The 21,707-nt window shown below is 40.6% G+C and overlaps 1 protein-coding gene and 1 non-coding gene across 4 annotated transcripts in view; one reads left to right on the top strand and one right to left on the bottom strand.

Moving 5' to 3' along the window:
* The window catches only part of ALG14 (ALG14 UDP-N-acetylglucosaminyltransferase subunit), a 102,781-nt gene that overhangs the window by 63,846 nt on the left and 17,228 nt on the right, over nucleotides 1-21,707 (top strand). The window contains exon 4 of one of the 3 annotated variants that reach the window (XM_040471044.1): nucleotides 15,781-15,918. The exons of the other annotated variants lie outside the window; for them this stretch is intronic. Within the exon in view, the coding sequence (XP_040326978.1) occupies nucleotides 15,781-15,906 (126 nt within the window). The 3' untranslated portion in view covers nucleotides 15,907-15,918. The remainder of the gene's footprint in view (nucleotides 1-15,780; nucleotides 15,919-21,707) is intronic. 3 annotated transcript variants of the gene reach the window in all.
* LOC121027873 (U6 spliceosomal RNA) lies at nucleotides 6,169-6,272 on the bottom strand. Its single transcript, XR_005788960.1, has one exon. It is a non-coding gene; the product is annotated as a U6 spliceosomal RNA (small nuclear RNA).

Here is a 21,707-nt window from a genome sequence, read left to right as displayed (position 1 = left end):
GTCTTCCTTCTTGGTCGGTCAGCTAAATATGTCTGCTTCTACTACCCCCCCTTTTGTCCCTCTTGATTCCACTGAGAAGTGAATTGTGATCCACTGCTTACTGGGACTCTCTCTGTCCCCACTAGCCAGGTGTGCCATGTCCTCCTACTTACCAAAAAGCGTGGGATTTTGGACCTCACCTCTCCTCAGAGTGCCACGGCAAGTTTAAAATGGCTGAGCTCTCTTCATATTGAAAAGGGTTAGGAAACATAACCAAGCCTTAGGAACTCAGGCCTTCCTTTATTGCCATTCTGCCAAAATGCTGCTTGATTCTTAAGGAAAATGTTATTCATTGAATTATTTTTTATTTTTGGAAAGGACCTGCAACTATCAATGTAGACTTGTTTTCTTTTTTTTTTTTTTTTTTTTAATGCTTATTTATTTATTTTGAGAGAGTGTGAGAGAGAGAATTCCAAGCAGGTTCTGCTCTGTGAGGGCTCAATCTCACAAACTATGAGATCATGACCTGAGCCGACATTAAGACTTGGACACTTAACGACTGAGCTACCCAGGCACCCTGATGTAGAATTGCTTTCTGATGCCATTTCCTTGGATGTTAAGACCTAGGTATCAGAGCAAGATTTTACTGATTATAATCTGAATGTCTATCCTTTGAAGTTCTTTATTTCTGAATTACTATTTTATAAGCTTGCTATTATTTACAGCTGGTTATAATTATTTGCAAATAAATTATTCACAAATGTGTTACTATTTTTCATCAAATAACTGCTGTGAGCTGGGCACCGTGGATGACCGAGATGACAACGAGACATGGAGGGCATTTATGCTCAGAGGGGTATAGAATGTAGGAGGCAGGCATGGCCCCAAGAGCAAGGCTAGGAAGGAGGGATCATGCGGACTAGGGACTGAACTGGCTGACTTCCGTCAGGGTTCTAGACAGAAACATCATTGCAATTATTCGGAGGTGTTTTAAATCCCAAGCCCTCTTTTGGAGGTGAGAGCAGGTTTATGAGCCATTATCCCATTTTTCCTGGCTGCACAAACTACATAGTGAAGAATATGGCATGAGGCTTCAGCATGTCTGTCAGAATAGTTCCAGAAGGCAGGAGCAGCAAATGTACTTCAAAGAACCTAGAACAAATAGCCATTTAAGACAGTTTTTAAATCCATAGCAGATCAGGCACTACAAGAAGAAGCCTGTTTCCCAGCCAAACAGTGAACAATCCTAAAAGTCCAGGCTCCCTGGACTTTGGGGAGTAATTAGAACTTGTTCAGTAATCAGCCAATTTGGATTTCTGAGAATGATTCTAAACGCAAAAAGATAAAAGTTGGGGAAAGTAAACTAACCATTGCTTCATAGTTGAATCGCATAATTCAATTAGAGAATCATAAAGTTAGAAATGCTGGAGGGTCTTTTATTTGGTTTTTGGGTTTTGGGTTTTTTTTTTAAGGAAAAGTTATTTAAAAGCAGTGCTATTAAAATAAAAATAACTCCTGGCTAAAAATACATGCTAAAACATTTATCTTACTAGGGACCTGAAAACAGTTGAGTGTCCAAGTTGGAGTCTAGCCCTCATTAGACCAATAAATTGGTTTTGGAACTCTGAAGTAATCATTTGATTTCTTTTGTCTACATAGCCAGTTCAGATTTGGGGTATTGTTTGCTTTAGTTGTTGGCAAAACACTGTAAACATCCAGGTTCTGGTTGCTGTGTTTTTATTATAAAGCACGGGAAAATTACTTCCATCAGAAGAAATGAAGGGTTAGGATAAATTGTGAATAAACAATAGGTTTTGGTCAAGTTCCAATGCAGGCTGCTTTTGATCCTGCACTGGAAAAATGAGACAATTCTATATTTACACATAAAGCAACCCTGATATCTGTAATAAAAGGGGAAGATTCTTCTGGATTATTTGTTTTGTTTTGTTTTGTTGTTTAATCAACAGGGTAGACACAAGAAAGGGTTGAACAGCATCTTACCAGATTATACTTTTTCCTGTGATACCATTTTTGATCTTTAAGTTTCCTCCCAGCTTTAAGAGTCTTTGATTCTTGATTCTAAAATGATGTACTAGGAAAGTCCACCAAAGCAGGGCTATTTGGAACAGGCCCAGTTGGCTCTGAAGCATAGATGTTCTCAAGAGGGGAAGCCAGTATATGAAGATGTGGTATGTGACTAACTTGTAGAATATTGTCTGATTAGAGGTACCTCAGAACTTTTCCTAACTCTGCTAACACACCCTTGGGGACCACCATATCTGGCATTTGTATGTCTTAGTAACCAATATGGAGAACTAATTATTAACTTAATGAGCAGCAAAACCTTACTGAGCTCTACTACAACAACATGGTAGCTTACTCTAATAAGAGAAAATGACTATAAGATAGTTCATAAAAGTTTAGTTCCAACTCCACTTCTGATTGAGTTGGATGTTATTATTTCCCTAAACTAGAGATTTGGGATTACAGTGACATTCACCAAAAGATCTAAATCATGTTTACATGAAAGTTCATATGATAAAACAATAATTAAATGAAGTTTGGTTAAATGTTTTCATTATTTTTACTTTCTATCACTTTGATTCATTAAAAGTGACGACTGAAGGGGCGCCTGGGTGGCGCAGTCGGTTAAGCCTCCGACTTCAGCCAGGTCACGATCTTGCGGTCTGTGAGTTCGAGCCCTGCATCAGGCTCTGAGCTGATGGCCCACAGCCTGGAGCCTGTTTCCGATTCTGTGTCTCCCTCTCTCTCTGCCCCTCCCCCATTCATGCTCTGTCTCTCTCTGTCCCAAAAATAAATAAACGTTGAAAAAAAAAAAATTAAAAAAAAAAAAGTGACGACTGAAGCAATAGTCAAATTTAGTTTGTGAATTTCAATAATAAGGAATGGTAAAGAATCTTAATCCTGTTTTATATGGAAGTAATTAGGGTATTTAGGTGTCTAGGCTAATTCAGATGCCCCCACCATCCCTCATTCTTTTCTGAGTTGGCTTTCTGATCATAGTGTGGCCAGATCAGCACAAAGTATTCTAAATATATGGTCAGAACAATTCCTCTGACTTTATTCAATTTCATTGTTTATACAATGAAGAACTTTGCTTGTTTTTATTTCTGCTAGGCCTGGTTGGAATTGGAATTCTATCTTCCAAATTTGTACAACCTTTCACTAAATGTGGAATGATATTCTGATATTTTTTTTGCCTTCCAGTCAACGATAAATTTCTTTTCTTTGTAGAACTTAGGAATAGCAAAAAGAACTAACTCATCCTTGTGATATTTTCTTTTTTTTTTTTTTTTTTTCTTCAACGTTTATTTATTTTTGGGACAGAGAGAGACAGAGCATGAACGGGGGAGGGGCAGAGAGAGAGGGAGACACAGAATCGGAAACAGGCTCCAGGCTCCGAGCCACCAGCCCAGAGCCCGACGCGGGGCTCGAACTCACGGAGCGCGAGATCGTGACCTGGCTGAAGTTGGACGCTTAACCGACTGCGCCACCCAGGCGCCCCCTTGTGGTATTTTCTAATCCATAATACACAAATAGATGATTACATGGCTAATAGAAATGTTAGTATACTCGTTTGTTTCTTTCTCTCACTTTTTTAATTTATTTTTTAGAGCAATTTTAAGTTTACAGCAGAACTCAGCAGGAGGCACAGAAATTTCCCATATGCCCTCTGCCACTGTATACGCATAGCCTCTTCCATTGTCGGCATCCCACACCAGAGTGGTACATTTATTACCACCGATGAACCTACACTGGCACATCATTATCACCCACAGTCCATAGTTAACACTATCTTTCACTCTTGGTGTTGTATATTCTGTAGGTGTTGACAAATGTATAATGACATGTATTTAGCATTGCAATTTCATACAAGATAGTTTTACTGCCTTAAACATCTTTTGTGCTCTGCTTATTTATACTTCTTATGGGTGTGTACCCATTCTTATGGGTATTTTGTTGTTTTAGTTTGCATTTCCATAATGACATATGATGTGGAGCATCTTGTCATATGCTGGTTTGCCATCTGTCTATCTTCTTTGATGAAGTACCTGTTAATATCTTTGGTCCATTTCTTAATTGGGTTGCTCATTTTCTTACTGTTAAGTTTTAAAACTTTTTTTTTTTTTTGGTATATTTTGGGTGCCAGTCCTTTATTAGACGCATCTTTTATAAATATTTTCTCCCAGTCTGTGGCTTGTTCTTTCATTCTCTTGACAATGTCTTTTGAAGGAGAGAAATTTTTTATTTTATTGAAGGCCAGCATATCAATTATTTTTCTCATGGATCATGCCTTTGGTGTTATCTCTGAAAACAAGGTCATCTAGATTTTCTCCTATGTTATCTTCTAGGAATTTCATAGTTTTGCATTTTACATTTAGGTCTGTAATACATTTTGAGTTTTTGTGAAAGGTGTAGGGTCTGTGTCGAAGTTCTTTTTTGCACGTGGATGTCCAGTTGTTGAAAAGGCTGTCTTTGCTCCATTGTGTTGCCTTTGCTCTTTTGTCAAATGTCAATTAATCGTATTTCTGGCTCTCTGTTCTATTCTTTTTTTTTAATGTTTATTTATTTTTGAGAGAGAGACACACACACACACACACAGAGCGTTAGCGGGGAGGGTCAGAGAGAGAGGGAGACAGGCTCCCAGCTCTGAGCTGTGTCAGCACAGAGCCCAACGTGGAGCTCGAACCCACGAACCATGAGATCATGACCTGAGCCAAAGTTGGCTGCCCAACTGACTGAACCACCCAGGCACCCCTCTCTGTTCTATTCTTTTAATCTATGTATCTCTTCTTTCACTAATACCACACTGTCTTGATTGTGTAGCTTTATAGTTAGTCTTGAAGTTGAATAGTGTTAGTCCTCCAACTTTGTTCTTCTTCAGTGTTGTGTTGGCTAGTCTCTGTCTTTTGCCTCTCTATTCAAACTTTAAAATCAGTTTGTTGAAATCCATAAGATAACTTGCTGAGATTTTGAGTGGGATTACTTTGAATCTGTAGATCAAATTGAGAAGAACTGACATCTTGACAATATTGAGTTTTCCTATACACAAACGTAGAGTATCTCTCTATTTATTTAGTTCTTTGATTTTTTTCATCTGAGTTTCATAGTTTTCTTCATATAGACAGATCTGAACATATTTTGTTAGATTTTTACCTAAGTATTTCATTGTTTAGGGTGCTAATGTAAATGGTAATATGTTTTTAACTTCTAAAGTCAGTGTTTAGTAGGAAAGTGATTAACTTTTTATGTATTAACTTTATATTCTATAACCTTGCTATAATCACTTATTCTGGGAATTTTTTGGTCAGTTCTTTTAGATATTCTACATAGATGATCATGCCATCTACAAACAAAAACAGTTTTATTCCTTCCTTCTTAATCAGTACATCTTTTATTTCTTTATCTTATTATGTTGGCTAGGACTTCTAGTACAATGTTGAAATAGAGTGATGAAAGGGGACATCCCTGCTTTGTTCCTAATCTTAGTGGGAAAGCTTCTCACCATTAAGTATGTTAGCTGTAGGTTTTCTAGAAATATTCTTTATCAAATTGAGGAAGTTTACATCTCTTCCTACTTTACTAAGAGCTTTTATCACAAATGGGTATTGGATTTTTTCAAATGCTTTTTCTCCATCTATTGATATTATCATGTGATATTTCTTCTTTAGCCTGTTGATGTGATACATTACATCAGTTGATTTTCGAATGTTGAAACCACCTTACATACATGGGATAAATCCCACTCGATTATGGTGTATAATTATTTTTAAACATTGTTGGATTTGATTTGCTAATATTTTTATTGAGGATTTTTGCATCTATCTTCATGAGAGATACTGGTCTGTAGTTTTCTTTTCCTGTAATGTCGTAGTCTGGTTTTAGTATTACGATAATCATGGTGTCCTAGAATAAGTTAGGAAGTATTCCTTCTATTTCTGTCCTCTGACAGAGATTGTGGAAAATTGGTATAATTTCTTAAAAATATGGTATACTTCAGGGACATATGGGTGTCTCAGTCAGTTAAGTGTCCAACTCTTGATTTCGGCTCAGATCATGATCTCAGGGTCATGGGATCGAGCCCCACATTGGGCTCTGCTCTGAGCGTGGAGCCTGCTTAAGAGTGCCTCTCTCTCTATCACTTGCGCTCACTTTCTCTTTTATTAAAAAAAAAAAGTGTACTTCATAAATTTGCACGTCACCCTTACACAAGGGCCATGCTAGTCTCTGTATCATTCCAATTCTGGCATATGTGCTTTCAAAGCAAGTACTTTCTCCTTCAAGAAAAAAAAAATGTGTTTTCAACATTGAAAATGTTCTGAGTTTATAAGTACTGCTTTCTACAATCTCTTTTGGCTTTTTGGGTACAAATTCACTGTGTCTATCAATGATAAAGATGGCTGGATTTCAACTTTATACTTTAGCGAATGGAAGATATTGAATGTTATACTACAGTATAGACCATGGTAGGATGGTCTGTCTGCTCATAGGAGTAGGGATGGGGATGATTGAGGACAAGTCTAAGCTGAGTCCTACATTTCTGACTTGGGTAAGTGAGTAAAATGAAGGATTAGCTTTAGATACATGCTGAATTTCAGCGGCCTTTGGAAGTGGGGATGTCCAGTAGGCCAGTGGGTGTACTGTCAAAGCTCAGAGAACAATCTGGACTGTAAACATTGATTTGGCAACAGTTGAAAGGGATGGTTAAGAAGATATAAATGTTCGGGGCGCCTGGGTGGCTGAGTCAGTTAAATCTGACTTCGGCCCAGGTCATGATCTTGCGGTTTGTGGGTTTGAGCCCCGCATCAGGCTCTGTGCCGACAGCTCAGAGCCTGGAGCCTGTTTCGGATTCTGTGTCTCCTCCTCTCTCTCTGCCCCCAGCATGCTTATGCTCTGTCTCTCTCTGTCTCTCAATAATAAATAAACGTTAAAAAAATTTTTTTAAAGAAGATATAAATGTTGGGAGAGCCTTCTTATATAAAGTCTGAGTTAAAAGGGTTAGGAGGATGGATCTAGAAGGAAGAAATGTAAGGTCAAGATGGCAATAGGGTGCAAGAGAAAATTGGTTATGGGAGGCACTAGCTATAAAATTACTGTCTTTTCTCCTCTTCGTGAATGTTGAAGCCTCTTTTCAAGGAAGAGGCTTACAACTTCAAATTTATTATTGCTATTTCTGATTATTTGGCTTAACAATTTCAGGTGCCCACTAAAGTCCAGAGATTATAATTCTTTTTAGTGTTTATTTTGGAATCACTTAAAATTCACACAAAAGTTGCAGAAATGGTAGAGAATTCCTATATATGATTCATCCAGCTTCCACTAGGGTTAGCACCTTATGTAACCATAGTATAGTTATCACAATGACGTTATTAACACTGGTATACAGTACTGTTAGCTAACAGTCTTTATTTGGATTTTACCAGTTTTTTCACCATTGTCCTTTTTCTGTTCCAGATCCAATATCAGAGCTCCTTAGTTCCCTACTTTCTTCAGTCTTTCATTATCTTTCATAACCTTTGCACTTTAGATAGGTACTGATCAATTATTTTGCATACAAAAGAGACCAGTTGTATGATCACATCCTGGGGTTTATTCTTACACAATTTAGGAATAAAAGTTTTAAGTTTTATTAAGACTATATTTCATGTGTGTAAAGATCCTGGTGTTTACACTTTAGCAAGTTGCAGTTATTGTGACTTCTTACTTTTGTGGGGACTTGTAGCTACTTGGAAATTCCTGTTCCCTCCTTTACTACAGGGAAATGATGTATCTTCTGTTCTATTTAATACAGCACTCTTTCTGTCTCCAGTAATGATACGTGAATTATTAGGTGAAGAATAACTTATTGCTTATATAGTTCCTAAGTTAATAAATTTTTACTTCATAAGTCATTTTGAAAAGCTTTATACAGATTCCTCAAAATGTTAAGCATAGAATTACTGCATGATCCACCCAATTTCACTTCTAGGTATACCCAAGATAATTGAAAGCAGGGACTCAACCAGATACTTGTACCCCAGTGTTCATAGCACAATAGCCAAAAGATGAAAACAACCCAAGTGTCTGTCAACAGATAAGTGGATAATAGAATGTGGTACATACAAATAATGGAGTATTATTTAGCCCTAAAGAGGAATGAAATTCTAATACATGCCACAATATCGATAAACCTTGAAAATGTGTGCTAAATGACATAAGCCAGACAAAAGGAGAAAATATTGTATAACTTATAATTCTAATGTAATGCAGTCATAATTCTAGTTAATTTGCCTAGAATAGGCAAATTCATAGAGACAGAAAGAATAGCAGTTACCTGGAGCTAGGAAGAGCAGTGGAAAGGCGAATTTTTGAGTACAGAGTTTTCGTTGGGTATGATAAAAAAGTTCTGGAGGGAGGTAGTGGTGATAGTTGCACAGCATTGTAAATATACTTAACACCAATGAACTGTGCACTTAAAAATGGGTAAGAGGGTAAATTTTATGTTATATATTTTTACCACAGTTTTTAAAAAGCCTTAAGCAAACCATAACTTTTCCTGTCCCCCCCCCAATTTGTTGGATTATTTTAATCCAATATGTATTTTTTTCATATTTCACAGATTAAAATTTTTTCTGAGGAAACAGAAAAGCTGACATTATAAAAACTGTATTCCATCTATCAGAACTTTGAAAAAGTTTTATCTCCAATTTATTTGAATGTGAATAAGATAAATTCTGGTACTGGTATTACCCTGTTGGCTTGGGTTTCATGGTGAGCATTCATATAAAGTTTAGTCTCTAAATGATGTACTTGCAGAATGTACCCACCTACATTCATCAGCCCTCTTGACATCATGACTCAGATTCTCCAGAAGTAAGGAGTGCAGATATCTACTTAACTGCAGGGAATCTAGGGACTAGGGACATGGAGATTAATGAGCTCCAGATTTATGACATGATTTCCTACCTTGTTCAGTCTCATGATCGGGAGCCCCATCAGAATAATGTGGAGTAGGGAAAAAGCAGTTCTCAAAAAAAGGAATGCTGGGCAAAACAAAGATAGATGTCTACCATATCTAAGCATCTGTTACGTGCTAAGCACTGTTCTAAGGGGGTGGGATACATCAGCTAACAGACCTGCTCTCCTGGTTTACCTTCAAGCTCATCTTGTTCAGCTGCAAAAGCATGTTGGAACTTGGGTGGCCAGTAGAAATGACATAGAGTGCTTAGACTTCTGAGGCTAATCTGTCCCCTATTTCTTGGTCAGTCATTCGAGGGCAGTGAATTCATGGTGGATAGCAAGCTAGTATTTATGCCTCAGTGATATCTTTGTAGACATGGCTTCCAAAGTTTCAGACCAATGGATGGTGTCACTGTGGTTCAAGTGTCTGTAGCATCAGAATAGGGAGATGAACTGGGACTGTTTCAGCCCCAGGGGACAGCCTGTTGTCAGGAGCCAGTGAGGTTACTGCAGGGTTTCAGTCTCAGACCAAAATGAGATGAAAAAATAAGGAGCCTAGGTGAAATTATCCATATGGTGGGGCTCAAGCAGAGGTTCACTGGACACAGGAATTCAGGGGCTTTCCACACACACATCAGATCCATCCTTAAGGCAGAAATACTAACTCCACTTTATGGACCAACCCCCTAGAAAAGGTGGTGTACCTGCCAGTCTTGGTTAGATTGACTTGGGACATGGGCAGGGCCCAATCTGTTAAGTCTTCAGATAAGAAATTACTATACAATGGCAGTATGCACATCCTATCAGCAAATAAAAATAATTGCTAGTGTTGGGGCACCTGGGTGGCTCAGTTGATTAGGCACGTGACTTGATGTTGGCTCAGGTCATGATCTCATGGTTTGTGGGATCGAGCCCTGTGTTAGGCTCAGCACTGACAGCACAGAGCCTGCTTGGGATTCTCTCTCTCCCTCTCTCTCTGCCCCTCCCCTGCACATGCACACTCAGACTCTCCCTCCCTCCCTCCCTCTCAAAATAAATAAGCATTAAAAAAAAATAATTGTTAGTGTCTTTTAATAAGACCCACATTTTCATTTAATCCTCAAAACAAAAACTATGAATAAAAGACACAGAAATCAGAACTGTAGTTGCAAGTTTAGGGGCACCTGGGTGGCTCAGTCGGTTAAACGTCCAACTTCAGCTCGGGTCATGATCTCACAGTTTGTGAGTTCGAGCCCGCGTCGGGCTCTGTGTTGACAGCTCAGAGCCTGGAGCCTGCTTCAGATTCCTTGTCTCCCTCTCTTTCTGCCCCTTCCCCACTTGTGCTCTGTCTCTCTATGCCTCTCAAAACTAAATAAATTTTTAAAAAAAAATTCAGATTTAACTTGCTTAAACAAAAAAGAAAAAGTTTTCAATATTGGCAGTACAGTGATGATTAAGATAGGTCCTCCCCTGCTCCCTTCTCCATCCTGATCTCACTGTGTGGAGCGATAACACTTCCCCCTTTTTGGGATATTAGGAAATACAGTTCCATATTTCAGCTCTGGAAATCACATTTAATGCTAGGTACCACACTTTTAAAGGGCCGCTGACAAATGGGAACATGTTCAGAGGAAAATGACCCAGATGGCGAGGGAATATGAAACCAAGTTATAAGAGAAACAGTTGGAGGAAGTAAGGAGATTAGCTTGAAGAAGAGATTAACCAGAGACTATTAAGGAGACCACAGTTTTTAGATTCTGGAAAAGATACTACATGGGCTAGAGATTTATCATTCTCTACCTACTAGAACTTCCCAGAACAAGGGCCACTGCAGGGGAGAAACAGGAAGAACATCAAAAAGAACTTGATAAAAATCAAAGTCATGCCAAAAGGAATGGTCATCATTGGAGGCATCAGGTCCCAAGCCCCACATCTGTGTAGTTCTTCTAACAGAGGACATCCGTCAGTGCCTGCTCACATTTTCCTTACTCCACGGATCTTTCCAGATCCCCCATGGCCAATAACATCTCTTTCCCTTGTTCTCCCTTTATACTTTTTCCTCTCTGAGGTATTTCCATGGTTGCCTTGTGTTTTAGTTGCACTTACCTATGTCTGTCTCTCAATAGGGTTCTCAACCTTTCAACATAATGTATCCTTTACCTAACACATATTCTGTAACATGCCCCTTCCTATGCTGAACTGAAATTCATAGTTAATATAACCCTCTCCTGTATCACAGAATTCCAAAAATGCAATGTAATGCCCTAGCTGTAATAAAAAGGAGAAATAAAAAGCAAGCGATTTGTCATCACATTACATGTTTTATAGTATCTCCAGGCATGACCACACCAGGAGATGCAGTCAAGGAGGTAGATGAGAATGTGGAGTCTGCATGATTAGGGCAGCTGCAGTGCAGACTGATGCAATGTATCATATGGTAGCTCGAAAACAGTGGGTTTGCTGCCTGCCGTGTAATTGTCTTTTTTCTTTCTTAACTTGTAACTTTTTTCTTTTAAAATATATATAACATAAAATTGACCATTTTAACCATTTTCAAGTAGACAATTCTGTGGAATTAAGTACATGCATGTTATTGTGCAACTATCACTGCTCTCCATCTCCAGAACTTTTTCAACTCCTCCAATTCTTGATGTAATTTTCTTAAATAGTGAACAGCTACCTCTTGGGAAACAAAGCAATGTATAGTCTTTGCTCAATTCTCATGGTACTTCTAGTTGGGAAAATTCAATGTGTATATGAAACTTGCAAAAAAAATTTTTTTTGTCCTTCTATGTGAAAGACGATTAGGGTATGAGCTCAAATACTTATCACCTATATGGACATCCAGTGGGATATAAGATAGTGCTTTGTTTTGTTAAACAAATATCCCAGATATTTGTCCCAGATATCACAGAATGTCTGTATCTGTGGCACTTGTCTGCTAAGCACAAATAGTATCACCACCACCACCACCACCCCCCAGGTCACTATCACAACCAGAAATTATCCTATTAGTTGCCCGACACATTGCCACCATTAAGAATAAGACCACATGGTACGTAAACTCCGGGAAGGCAAGACCCAGTTTTGTTCTCTTGTGGCCTCCTTAGTACTTGGTACAAAAGGCGCTCAATGTTTGTAAAGTTGCAGTAGAGCAGATACCCAGGTATCCCTCAAGTGTCTGTAACTCAGCTTTTCTAAAACTGAACTGAAGTGTCCTCTTCCTCTTCTTTACTCCCACTCCCAACCTGTCTTACCTCCATCGTTGTCAGTCTTTACAGCAGTCTAAAATGCTAGCCACTATAGATTCCTCTCCCTCCCTGTGCACATCCAGCCAGTTGCCAGATTATTTTGCTTCTGCCCTTCCTAACTCTGGTGGCCTCTATTTCCCCCACTCCAGCCTCCCCCTATGTCTCCACTCGGCCTCTTGTAATCTCCTTGTTTCCCATTCCCATACTTGCCTGGTCAAATACACGGTGAACTCTGGCGCCTCCACACACATGCCAAGCCCTCCATGCTTTGGGAGCGTAGCTTCCTATGCCTGAAACAACATTACCTTTTTCACCTAGAAAAACTCTACGTCCTGTGTCAAGACCTGCCTTCAGTGGCTCCTCAGCTCTCAGACCTGAGACAGAATCTGTGTCTCTGTTCATATCTTGTTGTGGCTTTCTTGCATTAAACTTTATTTGTCCACGTGCCTGTGGTCTCTGCCAAACTGAGAGTTCCTGGGGCAGAAGCTAAGTGCTCAGGCTTGGGAGACACTGGCTAGAGTTTGAATGCCACCTGATTTAGCAGTCCTGTGGTCTTGGGCAAAGTCGTTAATCTCTTGAAGCCCCAGTTTTCTTATCTGTAAAGTGGGGATAATGTAACGCTTATAAAGTGTTTAAAATAAAGCTTGAAATGTTAACCAGTATCATGGGCTTTGTATCTGCCCAGCACCCCAAATAAGCATCGTAGAGAAATTGCTTATCAGCCATTTTGAATGAAGGAAAGAAAGAATTGCTACTATTGTCAAATTTGAGATTTTATTAGTCACAAAAGCGGATGTTCTATTTGGCAGTTATAGCCAATTTTGTCACCAATGAAGTTAACCTTGGAAAAAAATATTTTTAAGTCATCTATTTTCCTAACCTTTTTAGATGCATTAAAAAGCATTCATTCTGAAACAGTAATGTGAAAACTCCTGTGCTTGTAAAGTCCATATCTGCTGTGGAAAAACTATATGCCTACAAACTCCCGTGTTTTAGACCTTTGGCTTATGTCTTCCGAAATGAGAAGTGCAGGGAACGTCCACTTCCTCATACTAATCTGGAACAGTAAAGAACAGCCAGCACCACTGGTTTGGTGAGCTGAACTCAGTAACTGCCCTGCAGCTGTCTCACCTTCAGTTAAAAATACATAGTCGTATTCAGCTTATGGCTCAATTGTTTCCTTGCTTTAAGAAGACTTTCTTTTCTCTGTCTCAAGTCCTACTTGCAGTCTAAAGCTAAATCCTAAATTTTAAAAACTTCCATAGCTAATACTCTGCTAAATGTTTAAAGCCTGACATTTAATCTCCGAGAACTGAAGCTCTCTGATTTCACTGTTTGCAGCTAGTAAATGTCACTCTAAACATTGTTGCTTTCACTCACACTTAAGCGCTTTCATCTGCAGTGGGTGCAGCGTGTCAGAGAATTCTTTGTGTGCCACTCCAGCCAGGGGAAAAAAAGACTCAGCCCGGCCTTTAAACGGAGCGAAAAAAACTGCTTGGAAGGCAAAGACGACCCTGTTTTTATATGGTGTTTGTGAACACACAATCCTGAATTCTACCAGATACTCTTAAAAAGCAACTATATTAGCTCAGCCTGAACAGGGTCCCCGCTGAGATCATACATGGTTGCCAGCCAGACAGCTCCCCACTCTTTTGTGACTGGAGGGGGACGGGAAGGTAGGGGAAAGGGGTAGGGGATGCTGTCATTACTTTAATTTCACTTTTGCCTGCAGGAGGAATCTTGTCATCTTCTGGCTCCCCAAACTATTTTCAACCTGGGTGTTTTATTTCTTAGTTCCTGAAGGCTACTGGCACACAGATTAGCTCTCACTTTTCATCATCTTGACATGAAATGGAAAATCAGTTTGTGGCTATTTTCATAGCCTGTGATTTACTCCTGTTCTTGTATCCATCTCCCCTTCGTGTTCTTTGTTTGGACATATTTTTATCTCCTGTGTCTGTGGCCTTTTGTTCTGCTGGGATTTTCATGATCCTTCTTCCTTCGCCTGCCTCCTCCCCATTCCCGCAAACCCCCAGAGCCCTGTTGGGCCTTTGTTCTCTCTTGGTCCCCAGTTCCTTGCCCTGCCCCTTTTTTGCACTTGCTGCTTCTTGCCCGGCTGCCTGTCTCTCCCATCCCTGTCTGTTCCACACACTGCTGGTGCCACCTTCTCTACTTCTCCGTGTCTTCTAGGTCCATCTCATGTACCTACAGGGCTCCCTCAGTAGTGGCCCACGATACAGCTGAGAACAAGCAGACATGCTGAACCCACCCGTAACCACTCTTGTAGACGAATGGATTACCCGCCAAATTGTTAGGCATACATGTGTTTTTACGCCAGCGGATGCCAGGGCTTCCAGTTTCCTGGCCGCCATGCAGAAGCATGAATCGGAACCTGGAAATAGAACATTCGACGAGAAGCACTAAAGTGGAATTTTAAGAAACCATGGGCTTTTCTGTCAGACATAGATTGAAGTTTCTGTTCTTTCGCTTATTATTTTTGTGGCCTTGGGCAAATTCATTCATTCATTTAACAGATATTTATTGAGCACCTATGATGTACCTTGTTTAGTTTTTAGGGAGCCAGTTAATAGCCCTCTGTCTTCCCCTTTTATGTTCATAACCAATTGAGAAATAAGACCTAGAGAGGAAAATATTAGCTTTATCGAGTGATGAAAGCCAGATTGGAGGGTGTGGCTTTGATGTGCAGCCACCCTAGGTTTACTAATCTTCTCCCCTGAATTAGACTGCAGGCCTGCCTCTCTTCTCTACCCAGCACACAAGCCAGTGTAGAGGGTGGGTGTGGAAGAAGGGCTATCGGGAAGAGAGTGAAAAGGCCCATGGGCTTGGCAGGGCTGAGCATTCTTAGTCTGTTCTCCTAAACTCACTGCTCAGGCAAGCCTGGCAGTCCTCCTCCCCAGGGAAGGGTTGAGTGAGAAGGCTGAGAAAAAGGCACTTTACTCTCCCATCCAGGGAAACAGGAGGGGTGAGTTTTCCCTCTTAACTGTAAGCATTACACTTAATCAGTGATTGCCATAGTAAGCAAAATTAATATTGCTGCTGTGTTTCTTCACCTGTAGAATACAGACAATCATACCCATCTCTTACTGTGGCCGTGGGGACTAGAATGACATGAGATTCTATTTACAAATAATATGAGTCCCTGTAAACTGTCCTGCTTTGGTCAGGACCAGCCTGAAGTACAAATGGTCATTCAGGAATCGGATACGTCTTTGTTGCCCTCTCTCTCTTCTCTTTCTGAGCCCTAATTTGGTCATTTCTCCCCTCCTCATCCCCGTTAAAAAAAAAAAAAAAAAATAGGAAGTGGAAATACCGGTCCTAAAGTTTTGATTTCCAGTACGCACACTGGCCAAATCTTTTCTAATCCTGGCTTATGTGTTTTAGAAAAACTCATTAATTTGGACAAAGAAAGCATTTAGAACAATTAAGTCTACTTTAGAACTACAAAACCGGTTGTACCTGAAGGGTCACTAAAGTACAATATGTAGTCACAAACAGGTATTATTATTTGTGAAATATATGTCTTGATTCCTCACATTTATTGTTGTTATATTAACTTCAATGATACTCGTGTGTTTCTCTTTTACCATAGAAAATAATTGAGGTGAGCCTTGAAACCACAATGATGAAGCTAAGGAGTTTCGGGAAAGATCTTTCAGGGCATTTGGACTTTATGTTCAGCAGGAGCATAAAGCAGGAGTCTATTGACGATAACTGACAACACGATCAGGTTTGTATTTTAGGAAGAAGTCATGCAGCAGCACTCGGAGAGTGGAGTGGAGGAGCAGGAGGAAGCGAGCCCGGGAAAACAGGTGGGAGGCTCTGAGTGAGTCAGGTGAGAGGCTCACCTCAGGTAGTGGAGATCAAGGGCAGGGTCACATTGAAGAGGGTTTAGGAACAGAATTGGCAAGGTTTGGGTGAGAGGGGGAAAGAGAGTTGTATCAGATAAAAAGACTGTTTTTTAAAATTACAGGATTTCAAATGGTAGTCCTGCCAGAGGCCCTTTCCCAGCAGGATTAGAGGGTTAAAATGGGGGATCCAGCCTAGGAAGACAGTTGGAGCCAAAAGAAAGATGGAGTTGGCTAATAAAAGGGGTGGACCACTCCCCCAGGAGGGAGCTGGAGAAGGAACCCCCTGCCCAGCCAGAGCTGCAGGGTCTGGCATAACACAGTGATTTGCCTGCACTGACTGCAAAGAGAGAAGAGGAGAAAGGAAGGCAGAAAAAGAAGTCACTCTGTTAGGCACATGTGGGGGCCACATGCTTTCGAGAATGTGAAGATGTTATAAACTCTCCTCACTCTTGCATAATTATGTCTACCCAGTTTTGTTTTGTTTTTTTTTTTCAAACACAGATCTAGCAAAAGTACTTCATTAAATACGTTGCTAGATGTTATTTGTATTGTGGACTGTATCTTTATCTCTGGGGTTTTTTTCATTGGATTCTTCTTTTGCCTTAAATTGCCTGGGTTAGAAAGAATTCAGTCCCTGCGACAGGCTCTCTCCTTGTAGTCTGTTTTTATAGGATGCTACAAGAACTATTAGATTTTAAAAACAAAGATCTAAAAACTGAATAAGAAAAGATCAGTGAATACTCTTGCAAAGTGGAAGGGGAAGGAGAGGGGAATGATTTTATGGCTTTAGAACAGTCCATGATGTTCTTCTCACCCTTTTATATCTATATATTGTCTAAAGGATTTTCTTGATTGAACATAGTGCTCTGGTCCCTCGTAGCAGAGCATTATTGGCATATCAATGGTGAACATATGCTTTAAATTTTAGAAGTGATTATATAAGGCAGTGAAAAACTATTTCCTCTGTTGAAAGACTAAAACTTTTCTGTTCATTTCATAGTTTTTAAAGACACTCAGTATTGGAGTGGATAGTTTTTAACTAATGACATGTTACAAAGCTTTTGTTCTTATTTATAGAAGCAGTGTACAAAGCGTTGTTGTTGTTGTTGTTGTTGTTGTTGTTGTTGTTTGAGGTATTTTGTGATGCTAAACTGCCCAGCACCACTAGAGATCCAATAGTGAATCAGCAATTTCTGCCAACTCTCCCTGAGACTTTTTTTAATGTTTATTTATTTAATTTGACACAGAGAGAAATATGTCATGTGCGCATACGTGAGCAAGTGAGGGGGGGATAGAGACAGAATCCCAAGCAGGCTCCATGCTGTCGGCACAGAGCCCAATGCAGGGCTTGATCCCACAAACCATGATATCATGACCTGAGCCGAAACCAAGAGTGGGACTTTACCACCTGAGCCACCCAGGCGCCCCACCCCTCAAAGACTTTTTCTGTGCACCCATTTTGTGCAAAGTACATGATAGGAGCTGAATACAGTACCGTGTTTATGGATTGTAGCCTCCCTGGTGGTTCACTCATCTTCCCAGGCCCCTGTGTCAAGAAAAATGCCAGGCATCATTCCAATTCCATATACATGTTAATTCACTTAATCCTTAGAATGACCCTATGAGTTAGTTACCTGCCGTTTTTTTGTTTTTTTGTTTGTTTGTTTGTTTGTTTGTTTTTTTTTTTTTTTAGCCCCATTCTGTGGCTAAGAAAATAGGGGCATAAGGAAAAAAATTGACTTGCCCAAAGTTTGATGACTACTAAATGGCTGAGATAGGATTCAAACCGAAATAGTCTGAAACTGCAGCATCCATACTGTAATCATTACACCGTGCTTCCCATTCTGCTCAGGCCATAACTGTTGAATTCGTGAAGAAATTTCTTAATAAAGTCATAGCAGGTTGAGAAGCCCAGAGTGATTGGCTGGTGGTAGCTATTAGAACTGCAACGTGGGTTTTAACACACTTGATTATAATTCACATCAAATTTAAACTTCGCGTCTGTCAGGTGTGTGAGTGAGTGCCTTGCTCCAGCTCTTCTCCAGAATTCCCCTTGCCAACATTTCCCCCAACCAAAAGTACCCCGGTTTTGTCTTTGGACCCAGCTCCTTGTTTCAAAGACTCAAGCCGCAAAGAGCTGGCAGGCGAGGCTGAATGGGCTGACAGTCAGTGGGGGCAGGAGTCAGGAATGACAATGTGGCTTGAAAGGCTGCATGGCACTCACTCTCCCTGGAAACGCTCTGTCAGACTCAGGAAGTGTGATTTAATCCTGGTGGAGATAATTCTATTTCATACCCTAGAGTGGATTTCTAACAGAATTTTATTTTCAGTCTCGCCCTGGGAAGCTTTACCAGTAAATAATTTGGAGGGCATTATATTTGCCCTGGTAGCTGAACTACACAAAATAGGGGTTTGTTCTTCTGCCAACCTACGTCCTTTTCCCTTAAAAGGCTCTTCAGAGGGGACCTGAGAACCTGCTGCCCCGACAGAAGATGCCTGGACCGTGGCCCAGCAGTGCCCTCCACAGGGTTTGGGGGAGGAGGGAAGACTGTAATGAAATCAAAAGAGCCACTGTTGATCTTGAAAGAACATCAGCCGTACCGATGACACAAGGATTCTTTTCCCCCATCAGCTCTGAGACCCATCTTTTGGTATTTGTTGTGAGGCAACCCTAGGCAGAGAGACTAAGAAAAAAAATAGCAAATATGCATCAGGGACTTGCTGAGTTCTAAGTGCTTTGTAGGCCTTACCCCACTTAGTCCTTATGTCGAAAGCACTGCTTGAATCCCCCTTTTGTAGATGATGAAACTGAGGCACAGAGAGGTGAAATAGTTCCCACCAGTTCACACAGGTAGGAAGTGGCAGAGCCAGGATTCACTCCCAGGCAGTGTGGCTCCAGAATCCATGCTCTCACCTCGAGTCATGCCCTTTCCTTGGACTGTCAACTGCTCAGAGATGCCATCTTGTTCGCAATTAGACAGAAACTATTGTTTCAAAAAACAGGGGCTCCATATTTGAATTAGAAAACCTAGAGGTTTGGTATTCTCTCCAGAGTGGTTGAGAATCTCTTCTTTAACAAGATTTGGCTTTGGGTCAGGCAGGATATTTCTCAGATTACCTGCTAGATTAAAACCTGTCGCCCCGGCCCTTGAGATGACTCTGGCACAGCCCCGCTACTGAGGTCCCGCTTGTCCAGCGGGTCCTCCTTCCCAACAACCCAGGTTGTTATGCCAAAAAGCAAGCAGCAAACCATTCCGCACGTCTGCACAGATGCTCTTTTAGCCCAGGTGAAATGGGGCCCCTTGGCAGCTAAGATGACTTTGAGTGACAGAAGAGATGCTGCCTGGACACCTGCTACCTCCCTATTTAGTGTCCCTTTCTGTCCTCAGGTGCCTTCTCTGTCTCCTGTCCTTACTCTCAGAATGCTGTTAACTAATCCTTTGTAAAGCATTAACAGATAATTAAGGAGCTAACTTCAAGTCCTTTAAGATAGGTCTCCTCCCTATCTTAGGCTACTTGATTTTGAAGAGTCTAGCCAACAGAGTTCTGGCAGTTCTCTCTGCTAGTAGGAAGCTCGGACTCACTAAAAAACTCCTCCAGATGAGTTCAGCTGCACTCCTGCCCCCAAAATGGTCTTGCAGGATGAGAGAGAGGATGGCCTTTGATGGATCACAGGTAGCCACGTCTCCTTCTCCCTTAGCACACACAGACCCCTTTTGCAGGAATAAATGTAGTTGGGGTGCCAACCCCTTCTTATAGTATAGAACAGAGGTTTACAAGCTATAGTTTGCACCAGAATCACATGGGAGCTTGTTTCAAATGCATATTCCAGGATTCTGGACCCAGAGATTCTGCTTTAGAAAGAATACATTTTGGGCAAGTGCCCCTGGGTGAATGTGATATGGAGGCCTGAGAAATGCTAGCACAGAGTCATCTCTCTACTTGCTGGTTTATTTTTTTAAATATAATTTATTGTCACATTGGCTTACATACAACCCCAGGGCTCATCCCAACAAGTGCCCTCCTCAATGGCCATCACCCATTTTTCCCTCTCCCCCACCCCCATCCACCCTCAGTTTCTTCTCTGTATTTAAGAGTCCCTTGTGGTTTGCCTCCCTCCCTCTCTGTTTGTAACTATTTTTTCCCCTTCCCTTCCCCCATGGTCTTCTGTTAAGTTTCTCAAGATCCACATATGAGTGGAAACATATATCTGTCCTTCTCTGACTGACTTATTTCACTCAGCATAATACCTTCCAGTTCCATCCATATTGCTGCAAATGGCATGATTTCATTCTTTCTCATTGCCAAGTAGTATTCCATCGTATATATAAATCACATCTTCTTTATCCATTCATCAGTTGATGATGGACATTTAGGCTCTTTCCATAATTTGGCTATTGTTGAAAGTGCTGCTATAAACATTGGGGTACACGTGCCCTTATGCATCAGCAGCACTCCTGTATCCCTTGGATAAATTCCTCGTAGTGCTATTGCCGGGTCATAGGGGTAGTTCTATTTCTAACTTTTTGAGGAACCTCCACACTGTTTTCAGAGTGGCTGCACCAGTTTGCATTCCCACCAACAGTGCAAGAGAGTTCCCATTTCTCCACATCCTCACCAGCATCTGTAGTTTCCTGAGTTGTTCATTTTAGCCACTCTGACCAGCATGAGGTGGTATCTCAGTGTGGCTTTGATTTGTATTTCCTTGATGATAAGTGACATTGAATATCTTTTCATGTGTCTGTTGGCCATCTGGATGTCTTCTTTGGAAAAGTATGTATTCATGTCTTCTGCCCATTTCTTCACTGGATTATTTGTTTTTCGGGTGTTGAGTTTGGTAAACTCTTTATAGATTTTGGATGCTAACCCTTTATCCGATAGGTCATTTGCAAATATCTTTTCTCATTCTGTCAGTTGCCTTTTAGTTTTGTTGATTGTTTCCTTTGCAGTGCAGAAGTTTTTAATCTTGATGAGGTCCCAGCAGTTCATTTTTGCTTTTAGTTCCCTTGCCTTTGGAGATATGTCAAGCAAGGAATTGCTGTGGCTGAGGTCAAAGAGGTTGTTGCCTGCTCTTTCCTCTAGGTTTTTGATGGTTTCCTGTCTCACATTTAGGTCTTTCATCCATTTTGAGTTTAATTTTGTGTATGGTGTAAGTGATCTAGTTTCATTCTTCTGTATGTTGCTGTCCAGTTCTCCCAGCACCATTTGCTAAAGAGACTGTCTTTTTTCCTCTACTTTCTGGTTTAAAGGGGTCCTCTCTGAATGGAACTGGGATAAACTCATTGCTTCTCTCAGCCCCTGCTAAGGTACCTGTCTTCTGAGTCTATAATACGAGAGAGTCATTAGTGCAGTGAAACATACTTATTAACAAAACTCAGCTAAAGATTGAAGTCAATAAAAACCTCAAAAAACACCCTGATTTTGATAAATGTGTGATGGACAATGAAAGGAAAATAACTTTTGAATACCTGAAAACAGAGTGAAGCACATGTTCTTTGGAAAACCTTGACAGCTTATTCAAGGTGTAGAGTCCAGGCTTGGCTGCAGAGTACCGTGTTTAACCACAACAAAGTACAACTACTTAATGCATCTAAGTTTGTTGAATATTATCATTTTGCCTCTGTTTCATTGTCTTAGTGTCTCTCTCTCTTTTACACACACACACACA

The sequence above is a fragment of the Herpailurus yagouaroundi genome, unplaced genomic scaffold (assembly GCF_014898765.1).
Source record: "Herpailurus yagouaroundi ecotype Mexico unplaced genomic scaffold, PumYag 77, whole genome shotgun sequence".
Classification (NCBI taxonomy): domain Eukaryota; kingdom Metazoa; phylum Chordata; class Mammalia; order Carnivora; family Felidae; genus Herpailurus; species Herpailurus yagouaroundi.
The sequence above is the reverse complement of the archived record's forward strand: the minus strand, read 5'-3'. Positions and strand labels throughout refer to the sequence as shown.